This window comes from Hakea prostrata, chromosome 4 (assembly GCF_041222555.1).
Source record: "Hakea prostrata isolate BN-2017 chromosome 4, UWA_Hpros_2, whole genome shotgun sequence".
NCBI classification, from domain to species: Eukaryota; Viridiplantae; Streptophyta; class Magnoliopsida; order Proteales; family Proteaceae; genus Hakea; species Hakea prostrata.
This window is the reverse complement of record NC_142603.1, coordinates 5499474-5515159: the sequence shown is the minus strand read 5'-3', so window position 1 is coordinate 5515159 and position 15686 is coordinate 5499474. Positions and strand designations below refer to the sequence as shown.

General features: G+C 38.4%; 2 protein-coding genes across 2 annotated transcripts; one reads left to right on the top strand and one right to left on the bottom strand.

Annotated features, from left to right (window-relative positions):
• Window positions 1-9: 9 nt before the first annotated feature.
• On the bottom strand, window positions 10-3045 carry LOC149017343 (Pentatricopeptide repeat (PPR) superfamily protein). Its single transcript, XM_089151675.1, has one exon. The coding sequence runs from the start codon at window positions 2811-2813 to the stop codon at window positions 945-947; it is 1869 nt and encodes a 622-aa protein (XP_089007801.1). The 5' UTR covers window positions 2814-3045; the 3' UTR covers window positions 10-944.
• A 2695-nt stretch (window positions 3046-5740) lies between these two features.
• LOC149017342 (putative protein phosphatase 2C 27) lies at window positions 5741-14906 on the top strand. The gene is made up of 4 exons (XM_089151674.1): window positions 5741-6704; window positions 6918-7112; window positions 7539-7744; window positions 13460-14906. Exons 1-4 carry the CDS (start codon window positions 6507-6509, stop codon window positions 14016-14018), a joined length of 1158 nt encoding a protein of 385 aa, XP_089007800.1. The 5' UTR covers window positions 5741-6506; the 3' UTR covers window positions 14019-14906.
• Window positions 14907-15686: the final 780 nt, after the last annotated feature.

Genomic DNA, 15686 nt, shown 5'->3' with positions numbered 1-15686 from the left:
TAGGGGGGGGGGGGGTGTTGAGATGGGTTGTTGCAGTTGGCGGGGTAAAAATGTTCAGTTCTATTAGTTGCATTTGTAGAGTTTGCCATGATAATCGTACATACATTTGCATGCACTAGTTAAGTTCTACTGGTGTTGAAGAGTTGAATTTGATGATCTGTTTCCACTTGATCCACCATTAAAATTTCAGTCACATTTTCGAGACTATAATACCAGCTACAAAGCTTGGCCAGATTTGTCAGTGTCAATGTTCTTATGCTGCAACCCTAATGAAATCATGCAATTGTTGCCAATACATTGTTGTAAGTAAGGATATGCTTATCCTCGTCTTCAGGTTTGTGGTTATGTCTCTGTACAAGTTTGGAGGTTGGAAATACGCCTTACTTCCACTAGCAATCAGATGCATTTCCACCAGTGGGAAGAAATCTATTCAACAGCAACAAAGAGAGACTATGCATGGAGCCTGAACAAATCTCCCACTCCTTCAGCTTTCTCTTCTGATTTCCACGATTGTCAGTCTTTGTGCAAGACTGACGGTAACGGGGCAGTAAACAGCATACTTTGGAAACTGCACTGCAAAACAATGTCCATTTCCACCACCACCACCCTTAAAACAAGACGCAAACGGACCATAACTCCCTTCAGGTTGCTAGGTTTCTATCAAGTTGGTCAACCATTGCTGAAGAGAACCATAGCAGATTCCTCTGCTGTACTGCCACTTTCTGAACGTTCTCTTGGAGCTTTTCCTTACGTGTTAGATTGGGTGAGAGCAACCAAGTACTTCACATACAAATGGAATACTTTTAACTAGAAAACCCTGCATAGGCTTTTGTGTGCCCATCAGTGCAACCTTTCATTGCTATTTGACCTCAATAATGATAGTGATCTATCCGAGTGAATGCAGATTCTCTCTTTCATGAAGTAAAAAAGAATGCAATCTGTCTCTAATATTTAATTAAGGCTGGGAATATGTCATTGCCTTCCATCCATGTGGTTTCTTGAATCGAAGGAAGCAACAAGGAGTGCCATGTAGAATAATCAGGAACAACTCCCTTTTCAACCATGTGGTGAAGCAGCCTTAAAGCTTCCAGGTTATCCCCTTTACTACATAGAGCTTCGATTAGAGGATTGTAGCTACCTGCATCAGGAAGGCATCCTCTTCCAACCATCTCTTCCATGAACCTTAAAGCAAGCCCAACTTTACCTTGCCTGCAGAATCCACTGATGAGAACATTAAATGTTGATGCAACAGGGAAATAACCATGGCCTATCATCTCATTGATCATGTCGAATGCTTCTCGCGTGCACCCTTTTTCACATAAACCATCAATTAAGTGCTTGTAAACCAGAGCACTGGGTACACCACCTTCCTTAACCATCTGATCATAGACCCTTTTTCCTTCCTCAAAGCTGCATTCTTCACAGAACCCCAGTATCCTCAAGCTCCTATCAACAGATCTAGGAAAAGAGCTTTTCATCTTGATGAGGAATTCAAGTGCTTTGTCCAGGCGGTTTTCCCTATAAAAACCGTAGATAATGCTGTTATAAGGAGTAATCTGACCCCCAGTTCCTCCTCTACTCTCTTCCATTAGCTCCAAAATCTTAAACCCATCTTCCATTCTACCCCTAGAACACAAACCCCAGATCAATGTATTGTATGTAACAAAAGTTGGACTGATCCCATCATTTTGCATCTCACGAAACAAATCAAGAGCTGAATCCAAATTCCCAGAATCACAGAAACCAGCTATCAATTCATTGTATGTACTGACATTTGGAAGACAACCTTTCTTCTCCATCTCTTTCAGGAACCGGCAACCAACCTTTGGTTTTCCAGATTTACAAAACCCTCTAATCAAGGTGGTGTAAGCCACGGTATCAGTTTTGCCACCGTTCTCTTCCACTCTTTCCAAAACCTCAGCAGCTTCAGTGACACGACCTTCACTACAGAGGATTTCCACCACTTTCGTAACCGTAACAACATCAAGAACAAACCCTAGGTCGAAGCTCTTCTCTAGCAGCACTAGTGCTTGAATCAGGTCTCCGTCCTTACAGTATGCTGATATCATAACGTTATAAGTAACCTCGTTAGGCTCAAACATTACATTCATCAAACTCCTAGCTCTCCCAACCTTCCCGTTCTTGCAGAGGGCATTAATCAGAGTATTATAAATCACAGTATTCGGTGTGATACCCCGAGATTTCATCAATTGAAGAAGCTTGAAACCATCAGCAATCCTATTTGTCAAACAGAGGCCCTTCATCAAGATTCCGTAAGTGTAATCATCCCCTTGAACACCAGACGCCATCATCTTCTTCCTATAAAAGTTTCTGGCTAAATCAATATCTTCCTTAACAAGAACATCCAGTATTGAATTGAATATTTTCAATGATGGTTCCATCTGAAATCGAGAAACCAAGTCAAGTACCTTGATTACTTCCCGAATCATCCGAGCCCGACCCAGACCTCGAACGATTGTGACAAAGATGTCTTCGTCCGGTGGGGAACCAATCGAGGTTGAGATTTCATCAAGCAGCTCCTTAACAGTTTCAAATCGACGAAATGTGCATAACTTGTGTATCAGAGCTCTGTAGGTAGATTGGTTGTGAGTGAAATTCGAGATCTTCGTGGCCCATCTGAAGGTCTGGAGAGCTTGGGAGGCCGATTTCTGTTCGAGGATGAGGTGGGCGATGTGTTGATGCGTGGGAACAGAAGCTGATGAACTGGATCTTGATTGGAAACGGAAGAACAGGAATCTCAACTGGGCGGCAGAGAAGAGGGGAAGTTTCGCTGGAATGGAGATATTGGGCATGGATTAATAGGCGATCAGCTAGGGTTTTGCCAACGATGGACGATCTGTTGCTCGCGCCGTGGAGGTTGTTCGTTAATAGTTCAGTTACAGTAAGCACTTCTGAGTCTGATCAGGGTTTTATGTTTATCGAATAATTATGGTATTTCAGCTTTGTGGGATCAATTCTAAGATTTTTTTGATTATTTCTGATCCGACTGCAGGATCAATTCCAAAATCAGTTCCAAGTTTCAATTCTTGGCATGGGATGGCATGTAGTTGTCCCGGCATGTAAGAGTGTAGATCATCTTCCTTGACAGGAAGCACAAAATACTAATGGGGTTACAACTAAAGTTTAGTTTATGTGAGGTCTACAAATAAAAAATAATAAAATATTTAAAACAAATAAAGTGAGGTGATATTTTTAGAGATGATCAAGGGAACTTCTTCAGGTGCGGTCTCTGTCCCTTATTCCTTTTCTACACCTCTTGAGGGAAAAGCTTTAGGAATTCGTGAAGCTCTTCTAGGTGCAGTTGCGGAGGGGTTTGATCATCTCATGGAGGAGAGTGATTGTCAGCAGTTGATCAATGTTCTCAATTCTAAAATTCCTACTCTTGTTGATATTTTGAATATCGTAGAGGATATCATCCACCTTTTTTTTTGTTTTATGAATTGTAGTTTTCACTTTGTTCCTAGGGGATGCAACAATGTTGCTCATTCTCTAGCTAGGAATGCCAACTATCTTGACAAGGAGGACTAACTGGCCAAATTCAACAACTTTTTTTTTTTGAATCCGAAGAGTTTATATATAGGGGACGGGGAATATTACTAATATATAGGTGCCGGATGGGTGCGAACCCAGGACTTCCCTGTGGGAAGTTAGGCTTTTAACCACTCTACTAATCTACCATTGGCAAATCCAACTACTTGGTTGTTGGATCTTTGTAACTCTTTCCCTATTCTTTGAAATGAATGTTGGTTTACTCAAAAAAAAAAAAAAATCTCCCATGCAATACCAAACAAAAAATTAAAATTAAGGTCATCTCCACAAGTCTCATAGGACTGCTACAAAAGAGCCCATCGGCTAGGTTTTTTTTGTACATATGTTGATATCATTTTGGTCAATCCTCATAGTTCTCATGTTATAACTCAACCAGGGAATACATTCGCTAGTTGTTGTAAATGATTTTAATTAATTGGTTAGATAGGAGAAATCTATACATTTGAGTATTTAAAGAAACTTTCTAACTTTAAAGTTAAATGATGTCCTTTTTATTCAAAGATATCTTACGTGTAATTTTTTTTTTGTTTGATTTAATACACTATAGTTTATGGAATATTCTCATATGCAGTTGGACAAACCAATTCTTAGATGAAACAATTTCTAACTAATTTAGTTTGTATATTGTGATGTTTTATACCTATCAAGGCAATGCAACAATACAATAACTAATTCCCTGGCTCGAATGGCACTGTAATTTTGTTACATGACATCTCAGCCTTCCTCCATTTCATGTTTGAGGATTTCATCGTCATTTCTTCAGCTTTGAGTGTTTGCATGTTTATTTTCTAAGGGTGTCAATCGATACGGTTTATGTAATTCGGTATGGTACCAACTTTGAATACCGAAAACCAAAACTATATCGTACTGAATTTACATGGTACAATACGGTTTTTGTATTTGCAAAAATGGTTCAGTACGGTTTCGGTATTAAATCGGTATGAAAAAACGGTTTAAACACGGAATCTAGTGCGGTACAACTTTTGTACGAACGAACACATGCCACTTTTGATATTAGTTCATTAAGATCCTAATGAAACTGCGATCAGATAATCGATATAATATATTAACATAGACAAAGTAAGTAAATCTAAGAAAATGAGTGAAGGACGAAACAAAAATTTAAAATAGGAAATTAGGGATAAGGTAAAGGTAAAGTGTTTTAATTGTAGAATTACATTTATATCCCTTAATTTGGTACAATAGCAATTCAATTGATACAGTTTCGGTACATACTAACGCTTGACAGTATGAGTATCTGAAACCGAAACCGTATCTAAGAAATTTAATTTTGATACGTACCGTACTGAATTTTAAAAGGTGCGGTTCGGCATGGTTAAACAGTTTCGGTATGCAATTGATACCCTTAATACCTGCAGGTTTACTGGAAAAAAACACCATATTACCGATACCAATATTATGACCTTCGAAACTGGATATATCGTCCTATACAAGCGATACGTTTTCGACACGGATAAACCGATATCGACTTTTGGATTCCAGTGTTGTTAAGCCGTCAAGGTATAACCTTTCGGATTAGGATGGCCGTTGGTGGGCCAGGTCTGACTTGCCAGCTTTCCACCGCAACAAACCTTACCTAAATCTGCGAGCTAGTAGAATTGGGACCCTAGAAAGGGATCAGACTAACTTAAATTACGAATCTGGACTGAGGATCGCTTGTTGTTCTACTTTATCTGGTGGGCATGCTAGTCATTTCATTACTATTATCTTTAAAGTTTAATCCGAACACAACTAAAATGGGAATAGGGTTCGCCGACTTCTTTATTTCCGACAGAATAATGTGCAAGAAAACCGTTCCCTATCAGCCACAAAATCTCTAATGTCCAATATAAATATGCCACGTGTTATGCGTGTGGGTATATTTTTTAACTGCCGTTAAATGCTGAGCTCACCATCATCCTGATAAAGTAGGACCCACCAAGTACGAAACCATCCACTATCAACAAGTGAAAATCTGATGGCTAAAAAAACGCCAACTGCACAGTTCTATGAACAAAAGTCAACAACCATAATGATTATTGGTCAAAAGGAACAACCGGGAGGAGACACGTGTGGGTAGCTGATCACCCGTCCGATAGCTACAAGGGAAACCGGAGAACCTGGGACGTCGGTTGCCAAATCATGTAAAATGGAGTCAGCCCTGTTTCTTCTTCCCTTTCATAAAAGCATTGGTTTCTGCGTCTCTCTCTGCGTATCTACGTCTTGAGTTTTGTCTTTCGAGATTTTTTAGGGTTTCTTCGACGCTTGACGAGAGAATTAAGGCAAGTTTATATAATTTCTGTCTCTGATCCATTGGAATCTGATTTTTAAGCTATTGATGTACGGTTAAGGCAGCAAATTTTGAAGATTCGGAATTATATTTATAGTCTCGTTTCTGTCGGTTTTTCTTCAAGTTTAACGGAGTTTGCTTGATCATTTCGAATTGTTTGAATAGGATCCTTGTAATTTGGGCTAGATAAGTTCTAATGATAACCGGATTTATTGACACACTGAATTCCGTAATCAATGAGATTCATTGATCTGATGTAATTGAGGGGTAGGGTGTTTGAGGCATTTGTTCTCTTGACTACCTTCCTTTCTGGGTTGGATTACATCTGAAATTTTTGGGGAGCTGAAGAATTTGACTGTTTCGTTATTAGTATCGGGGTACTTTGGTTGGGGATCTACACGATTGGCTGGGCGGGGCTAGTTATTAATTTTGTGGAGAGATTTTCCGCGGCTGTTTGATATCTTAGGCTAGTTGAATTCCAGTTAAAGCTGCAGTTTTTGGGGAATCATTTCTTTGCTTCTGTCAAACTACGGCGGAGATTGGTGTTTGAGGGTGTTACTTATAACAGTCGTCCAGGATTACAGGGTTTGAGAAAGGTCTTTCGATTTGGCTCTTGTTTGAAGGAAGTGAACATTTGGGAAGAAGCATGGCTGCAGGAACTGATCTTTCGCCCCCATTCACCGTATTAGAAGGTGGGTACACTAAAGACATTGGACCATCCATGGCAGATGAGAATCCCGAGATTTCTGATAGCTTGAAACAAATGAAGACCGGGAAACCTCCACGGCATCTCTCTGCCATGCGGCACTGTGTCAGCTCTGCTCGGTTGGCCACATCTGAATGGGTGAGTTATGCCTTATGGGGATCCTTAAATGCATTTAAGTTTGTTTGTTTGTTTGTTTTTTTTTTTTTGGTTATAAATATTACGTTGTCAATTCTTCCTCTTCATTTTGGGCTTAATCATGTCTTATCCAAAGTTAACGCTTCTGCTGTCTCCGTTTTATGGATTCCCACACCAATTATTATAGTAACTTTTTTCCCGCAACCTTTGTTCCAGGAACTAGATATTGGCAATTTGGGAATAAAGTCACAATCAGATGGGAAATCTGGGTTTTTACCCGTATTTCGTTCTGGAAGCTGTTCTGAGATTGGACCAAAACAGTTCATGGAGGATGAACATACTTGTATAGATAACCTTGTTGAACATCTTGGGTCGGATGCGGATTTCCCTTCTCCAGGAGCTTTCTATGGGGTAATTGATTACATTTATGACAACAGAGGCAATATAATTTGTGTTCATCTTTATCTGCTAGGGCTTTTATATTTATTCCTGAATTCTTAATTGGCATTTTTGTAAGTGAATGGTCTCACCATTGTGGTATTGATTCCCTATGTGCTAATTTTTTTTTTGGGGTTAACTGTACGTGCTAATTAGCAGGCTGTGGATTCCTCCTAGTTTCAAAAAATGTCCAACTTGATGCTTTAACCGTCCATCTGGGTTTCCTGCACCATTTGGGATGATTTTATTGATTGGCTTTTAAGACGAAACTTTATTGATTGTTTTGTTTTCTCAGCCAATGTCGTAAGAAGTTACATACTATTCCATTGTTGGGCTACTCTAAATCATTTCAACAGATTTTCATGTGCAAGCTAAGGTTTTGTGGTTTTATTTCAACAGGTGTTTGATGGCCACGGTGGTTTAGATGCAGCATTATTCATTAGAAAGAACATGCTTAAATTTATAGTTGAAGACTTCCATTTCCCATCTTGCATGGAGAAGGCTATTAAGAGTGCGTTTGTGAGAGCTGACCATGCTTTTGCTGATGCCCATACTCTTGACAGTTCCTCTGGCACCACAGCTCTGACTGCTCTTATTCTTGGAAGGTAAGAACTATAACTGATTTCCATTCAACTCTAGACTGAACAAACCAACCCAGCCCCAGGAGAGAAGCGTGTGTGCGCGTTTTTTTTTTTTTTTTTTGGGGGGGGGGGGGGGGGAGGGAACATCAAGAGAAAAGGAAGAAGAAGGAACCTGAGGGCTTTCGGTTTATTACTGCTTCAAAGTTTTTATGAAAATTGTGTACTTTCGTGCAGCTTCTTGTGAAAGCCAACTTGTGAGATTTTATAGAGAACTCATCTATGATGCAAGACTGCCATTATCACTAGTATCGATCCCTACCTGCCAAAACAGCAACAGTAACAAGTAGGATCCTGGCACACATGACCTAAAAATAGAAAATTTTAGAAAGAAAATTGGGAGGTCCCGATGTAAAAAGATAGCATAGTTGTCCAAATTGCATCTGTACTCTATTACTCCCGTTAATTAGTGTTACGCAAGTTCTAATCTGCATTCCCTTTGTTATATAGTTCCTTCTATACTGGATGGGTATATACACTTTGCTGTCTCTTCCCCATATTCTTTTTTTTTTTGGGGGTTAACTTCCCCATAAAATTGATGCTGTATGGGAGTTCACAAGGATAGATAATGTGTTTATAAGCTCCTAGGACACTAGGTTTTAGAAACCATAAAAAATTGACAGAATCACCTGGAATTAGGAAGCAGATTCAAAGAAAACTCAATTACAGAATCAAAGAATTAGACGTGATCGAAATCTCGTCAAATGATACCCTTAACATCAGAGAATATACCAAAGTTTCGCAAAGGTCTAATGGTTGGATTTAGCAATCTGACAGAATTCCACTCAAAAAGGAATCCGACAAAGAACTGTTGGAACTAAACCCAAAGCTGGTCATAGCTTAGAATATTGATGTGAATATTTTGAATTGGAATATCAAGCTCATCCAGTTGTTGGATCATCAGTTAATAAAAAATGCTAGTAGTGATAGGATAAGTCAATAGTGATAATTGACAACACAAACAGAATATAAATTTCAAATCTTCCATTATAAAAATCACGTGGGCTCTTTAAAGCCTTGCATCTTTAATAGAAACTGATAACATAATTATAATATTAAAGAAGTATAAGAATCTAGTAAACAACCTCTAATTGAACTTCATCCAAAATAAAACTCTACCTAGCTAAATAGGTAAGTAGGTGTCTCCTGAGGTTAAAACTCTATCCAAAGTAAGGAAAAGAATTCTAGACTCTATCTTATCCTTAATAACCAAGGAATGACAGTTAACAAAATAAAATAACTCAATCTAGCCTAGTAAAAGGAAGCCTATATTCCTACCTCCCACCCATAGTTTGGGCAATTGAGGGTCTCTTTGGTAAAGAAATATTTGTATTTATTACTTCTGAAAAATCATGTGTAATGATTAGAAATAATACCATTTGGTTCTTAATAGAATAGGTCATAATATGATAAATATATTTGGTTTTTCAATGAATGAACATGTTACATATCCTTTGGCAATTGGTTTTGTGTAATACCGAAACCGACATTTCACACGTCATTTTCGGATTGGATCACCAACTAGCTAATCAGACGCTTCATATGGGCGGATTCCTCCTTTTGCTCAGCATTCGCCTTAAAGCTCTTCCTTTTGCAGCCAGAAAACCAAGCATCTCAAAACCCCGTGAAGCTTGTGGTTATCGTCTCGCTGAGTTGGTTTAATAATCAAGAGGGGCGTACTTTCTTTCGTACTTTCTCAGGTCTAATCTTTGCCACTTCAAACGGGCGCTTCGCCCCTCTTTTGTTTGTTGAATTAGAAAGAACAGGCCCAACAATCAAGCTGCTGCGCTTCTGTAGAAGCAAGAAAACAGATGCGCGTGTGTTCCAATCAAACTATTGTGTCAAATTCTTAGAGGTTGGCAGAGTCAAGGCAACAGTGCCGCTTATTAGTAAATGGCTGATTGTAGGAAAAGAACAGGGAAAATGGGCTCTTTGACCAAAAACGCAGGGTATGATTAAAAGCTCTCACTAGGATTGTGTTTCCAGGTCAATTGAATCAACATTTCCCTATTTGTGATAGCTGCGTTCTAAATACTTTTCGACAATGAGGGCAAAAGATTGAATTGATTACTTGGGGAGAGTGAAGTACCATTCCAACTCTTAACATTGCCTTATTCAGAATTTCATCAAACATTCAATGAGCCATATTGGTGTAGGATATTTCTCATTGATCTCATCAAACCCTTGTCAAACCGAGTTACCACTTGTAGGGATCCCTGAGGATGAGAAAACTCATATTCCAATTGCTCGAAGCCACAATGAACATGTAAAGATTTAAGCCCAAATCACCCCCTCTCTTATCCACTTTCCTTGTTACGTGTTCTTCAGCCATCCTGATTCTCTTAGCAACCTATCGAAATTATTGTTGTTGTTGTGTTGATGAATTTATCCTTCAATCACATGCCGAATTAAATAAAGAAATTTGCCAACCCATTAAGTGATGGGGAGTCATAACCTAAGAATAAAAAGGCAAACTTGGTGCCGAATGCTTCCACACAAGCAGAGTCCAAAGGTCATGTCATGACTCTAGTTTTTAAGACTTCGTGGTGCCCACATTACGGACACCCAACCAAGGCACGTGACAATTCCTCTCAGTATCAACTTGTTAAAGAGACACTAAAACCAATGCTAAACTAAGCACATCCTAGGACAAAGGTCGATAACCTTTTGACAGTTTGACTCATCTACATATATATATGGTCCAAAGTCCTGTTTTACTTACATTTGAGTTTTCACCTAGTACCTAGTTAAATACATACAACCTCAAAATAAATCGATACATACCACAATTTAGTTTAACAAAACATCAGTTGCAAAAAGAAATTCCCATCCTCTACTTTAATTGTGTTTTGGGATAGCAGCAACCTTGCCCTTGTCATATATCTGGGGACTTGTCAACATTTATAATAATGAGCTTTGTGGCCCAATAAGCGATATAGTCAACCATGTAAGTAAACCAAATAAATCATCATGCATCCATTTTCCACATCAATGTATCATGACATTATGCATTTCAATTTCCTTTTTCTTTTTATTTTTTTTAATTAACCCAGACCTATGCTCTACCTGTGAAGAGGACACCCTCAGTCTAAACCACACAAGTAGCATCAGTCTCGGTCTTAGAGGTTCTCATTAGGAGATTCTCTTTTCAGTTTCTTGGCACAAGACTCCACAGGAGGCTATCATTGGTCTAGTCTCTTTTTTCACTTTTCAGTCTTGTTTCATGCCTTTCCATTTGGGTACGCTAGGTACCAAGACTTACAGAAGCCGTTAACATTTTATTTCTCTTTTTATTCTTATTATTTCCTCCCTTTCCTCTTTTTATGTTCAATTTCAATCTCTTTCCTCTTTTCTTTGGAAGCCTACGGGTTTGCTTTCCTCCTCTTTTTTTTTTTAAAAAAAAACCTCTCATGTTACCTATGCAGATGGAAGGTGACGAGGGAAGGGGGTTGTGGGAGTTGCCACCTCCTTTTTCCTTTTCCAAATTCTACCAATATAATATATTAAGTATATATATATACACACACATGCTATGTAATAAGACTGTATAATATATCTACGTGTATGTTTAATTAAATAATTAGTGGGCCTCCTCATAGGCTTGTGGGCCCACTTAGGGATGCGAATTTTAATACCTTCGAGTTCAAAAAATTGCGTTGATTCTTTTTTTGTTATCGGCTCAGTTTAACTTTGTTGTATAAGAGGCCAATGGATGGAAATGTGTATCGACCCGGTTATGGATCGGAGGTTCAATTATCACTAATTATTTAAATAATCTAGGGGATTTGGAACATACTATTACAACATTAAAATAATTGTATAATAAGATGCAGGGCATAACCTAAGAATGTAAGTAAAACCCTAGGTTTCTATTATATCTGCTTGACCTACTGCTACTTTTGTTGACCCAGATCTAGGCCACTCCTTCGAGATGATTCAGCAGCATGTCTTTGGCTCCGGCCTCATTCATGATTTCCTTCCATGATCAGATTCATCAAACAAGCTTTAACCATCTCTTCTAACCTCCCTGAGACACTTGTTGAACGCTTCAATCCCAATTGTATGTATACCCATCTACACAACTTTGGTTTCAGAGTTTGCCTTCTTCGACTAGTGCTTCTGATAGATTGAGTAAGTAGTCATGTTAAGAAGCAGCTTGAGCATGCATACCTGTAGAAATACGTCTTCAATTCTCTCCATGAGATGAGACGTCCCAACTACTCTTTTCTCTATAAATTAAGAGAATCTGGAATATTTTTTCAAGTTCCATCACTTCAACCTGAAGTTCAAGAGGTGTTATAGAGAAGGGTGATTGAAGAAGTTCATAAGTAGGTGTTCAAAGCTTTGAGCATGGTGTGAGAACTCGGTTTTAGATGCCAGTTTAGTGGTCCAAAAAACTGAGTTGGTCCAAGATCTCGGTTGGTATCTTTTCTTTTTGTTTCTAAATCAAAGCCATGCATGTGGATCATAAAATTACAGTAACATTCCAAGGTATACCCAGATCTCACTGAGATATGCAGAGATACTATGGATATATTAACTTGAAGGACATCTCATCTTGGAATAACCCCCCCCCCCCCCCCCCCAAAAGAAAAAAAGAAAAGAAAAAAAGAGAGAGAATCTTGGCAAGTTCTTGTACTGTGACTTTGAGATTAAGTCTGCTCACTGAAGAGGATATATTTCTTTTAAATTTAAAATAAAATGACTGAAACATCCTTGATTTGATGGACTATGCATATTGCTTATTAAAAACTTGCGCATAAACAAATTGTTATCAGGAATAGCTTTCCCCATTTGTGATTCTTTAATTTCTTTTAATTTGTAGTAATTAGAAACAAGTATCATAAATCATACCAAACACTTGCAAAATAAAAATTAGTGAAACAAATTCAAATAGCAATACATGTTGATGTTACAAACTTGAACCCCTTTTGGTTTGTGGCAAAATGTTTTCTGATCCTACCCCTATTATCTGTCTGAGCTACTTGTTTCTGTGATTGTCTGCTTATTTCTGATCTCTTGAAAGAGCTGGGTTGGATAATTTATCAGATCATAAAATATGTCAGCAGTATTCTGACCATCATCTTGTTGAGTTTTTGTTCCCTGCTTGTGAGCAGCTGGTCTCAAGAAGACAGCGGACCTGTTTGATAATTCACTGAAAAACAGTTTCTAGTGTTTCTTGCTTCGAGAAACCAAAATACGGGCCAAAAATTATTTTATAAAACTGCTTTGTTTTCAGGTGATTTTTGAAACATAAATTGAAATTTGTGAAAATTTTCTGGTTCAAGTAACAGTTTTAACACAACAATTATTTGTTGTTGTGTCTGTTTCTCGAGGCAAAGGTTGGGGGCAGGCTAGGTTAAAGCCAAAAAATTTAGAGGGGAATTCATGGAATTTGATATTATAAACATAAGAACTCTGCTAAAGCCCTACTGATAGTGTTTTTGCTTCCAGAAGCAATTTTTTTTGTCAAACGCCTAAAAAAGTGATTCTACTTCCAGATTCAATCAGAACTGTTTCTGGTGGTTTTTGAAGCAGGAACAGCTTGGTGGGTTATCAAAGGGTCTAGTGTTGTCTCCTTATTGTTTTTGTTGACTTATTGGTTGGTAAATTTTGTCCCCATTTCTGGTGGACAGTGCGTGAGTTGTATTTGTGGTCTGACATTTACAATTGCTTGTACAGGAACATGCTGATTGCAAATGTTGGGGATTGTCGAGCTGTGTTGGGTAAACGTGGAAGAGCAATTGAGCTTTCCAAAGATCACAAACCAAATTGTACATCCGAGAGACTAAGAATTGAGAAACTAGGTGGCGTTGTGTATGATGGGTATCTTAATGGCCAATTGTCAGTGGCACGGGCCCTTGGAGACTGGCATATGAAGGGTGCCAAGGGGTCAGCATGCCCCTTAAGTGCCGAGCCTGAGTTGCAGGGTACCATTCTAACAGAGGAAGACGAGTTTCTGATACTGGGTTGTGATGGGCTGTGGGATGTAATGAGCAGCCAATGTGCAGTGACAATAGCAAGAAAAGAATTGATGCTTCATAATGATCCAGTAAGATGCTCAAGGGAATTGGTGAGGGAGGCATTAAAGCGTCACACTTGTGATAATCTTACAGTGGTTGTGGTGTGTTTCTCCCCTGACCCACCACCTCGGATAGAGATACCTAATTTGCGGGTCCGGAGGAGTATATCGGCTGATGGGCTGAATTTTCTGAAGGGAGTTTTGGACAGTAATGGGTGATAGAAAAGAATGACGTTTGGTGGGCTGTGTAAGAAATTTGAAGGAATGGAAGATAAAATGAAGTAACACTGCTGGTGGTGGTGGAGTTGGACTGGTGATATGGATATTTTCCAGGTTGTTATCTTCTTGGCCAGCATTTTTGGCGAGTCTTTCTTCTCAATCATTCAAGGGGAATAAAAAGATGTCAAATGTGAAACATTTTTTCCAGTTAAGAAAAAGCCTATGCATCTGGATTAAATTATTTCTTATGGAATCAACTGAAAAGGCCATTGCTGTTTCATTGTGGTTCCTTCTTCTGTCCAGCTGATGAAAGTTTCTGTCATCCTCTACGGCTTTCTTAGGTGGGAGCACTGCTGGTATATGATCACTGTTACCAAGACGTTGCAACTTCTTGTGTTGTACACAGTTCCCTACAAATTTATATTCCTTTCTAGGGAAGTTTTATGTTTACAAATCTATCTTCAATTGTGTTGTGTAACCTCTTTGTTCCTTCTTTTTCTCCTAGTGGTTGGCCTGCTGGGTCACCTCATCCTGTGATCTGAATCATATTTTTTCATGTTACTTCCTCCTTTTTTGCTATTCTCTACTGGAGGCTTATTTATAAGCATTCATCAATTCTCTGGATTGTAGATGTACTTGTTTTGTATATGATTAAATCTAATTCTTAGGCGGCTTTGCTCTCCTTTTTCTTAAATAAGTATTCCCTTCCACCATGCTCCTAAGTACTCTTAAGTCTCAAACCAAGATTGTGAATAGAGAATAGTGCAACAACTATTGATAGTACTACTACTAGTAACGAACTGTCTGTTGGAACAGGAACAAGCTGTACCTGCTTTAATGGTTTTTAAGAGATTTTTCTTTTTATTATCAAAAAAAAAAAGAAAAAAAAGTATTCCCTTCCCTCTGAAGAGGGGTAGAGAGCCCTATTTAATATTCTCAACATCTTTTGCAATTACCTTCAAAAGAGGAGACTGCTGTTTGTTCAGTTTTGAGATGTTTTCTCAAAATTTCCTGAGACTACAAATTCCTAATGCATTTACATTTGAAACCAATCCCAATTTTTATTTTTTTGTGAAAAGAAAATTTGATTGCAAAGTAAGGCAAGTACAATTAGGGGCATCTGCTTTTACAAGTTTGCAGAAGCCAAGGATTGGTAATTAATCAATTTATCAAAAGTCTTACAGGACAAAGTCACTCAAGCCAAGAAATCTATAACTTTAGCGGCAGATCTTGGAATTACAGAAAAACTACAATGCTCAAAGTAAGATTTAAAATGTAAAAACATCTTGAATGATAAGCCAAATAGCAATCTCAAGTGAAGAAGATGAGCTCTACATTAAGATTCAACCTTGATTACTTGAAAACTTTCTTTTAAGAGCCAGCTATAAATCTAATCAAACAGCAGTTGCCAAGCCTACTACACAGTGCTAAAAGCACTTCAGAATCTAGTTCACTTCTCTGTTTGGGGTCTATCAAATGTAATCAAATATAACTTGTCACCAAAAAAAAAAAAAATGGTCAAATGTCACTTGAGGTGCTTTCATGCTTTGTGCTCTGCCCACGGCATTGACACGTGGGTTTTCAATTTTTTTTTCGAGTTTATTACTGTTAATGGCTTTCTTTTTTCTTTCTGGTCAAACTGATACTGGGTTTCCATTTTCCCGCTTA

What these genes read in the sequence shown, in the direction of transcription:
- LOC149017343 (XM_089151675.1), bottom strand. Translation starts at nt 2,813, where the DNA reads ATGCCCAATATCTCCATTCCAGCGAAACTTCCCCTCTTCTCTGCCGCC.
- LOC149017342 (XM_089151674.1), top strand. Translation starts at nt 6,507, where the DNA reads ATGGCTGCAGGAACTGATCTTTCGCCCCCATTCACCGTATTAGAAGGT. An exon ending in GGTTGGCCACATCTGAATGG is followed by an intron (nt 6,705 to 6,917) that starts GTGAGTTATGCC and finishes CCTTTGTTCCAG; the next exon opens with GAACTAGATATTGGCAATTT. An exon ending in CTCCAGGAGCTTTCTATGGG is followed by an intron (nt 7,113 to 7,538) that starts GTAATTGATTAC and finishes TTATTTCAACAG; the next exon opens with GTGTTTGATGGCCACGGTGG.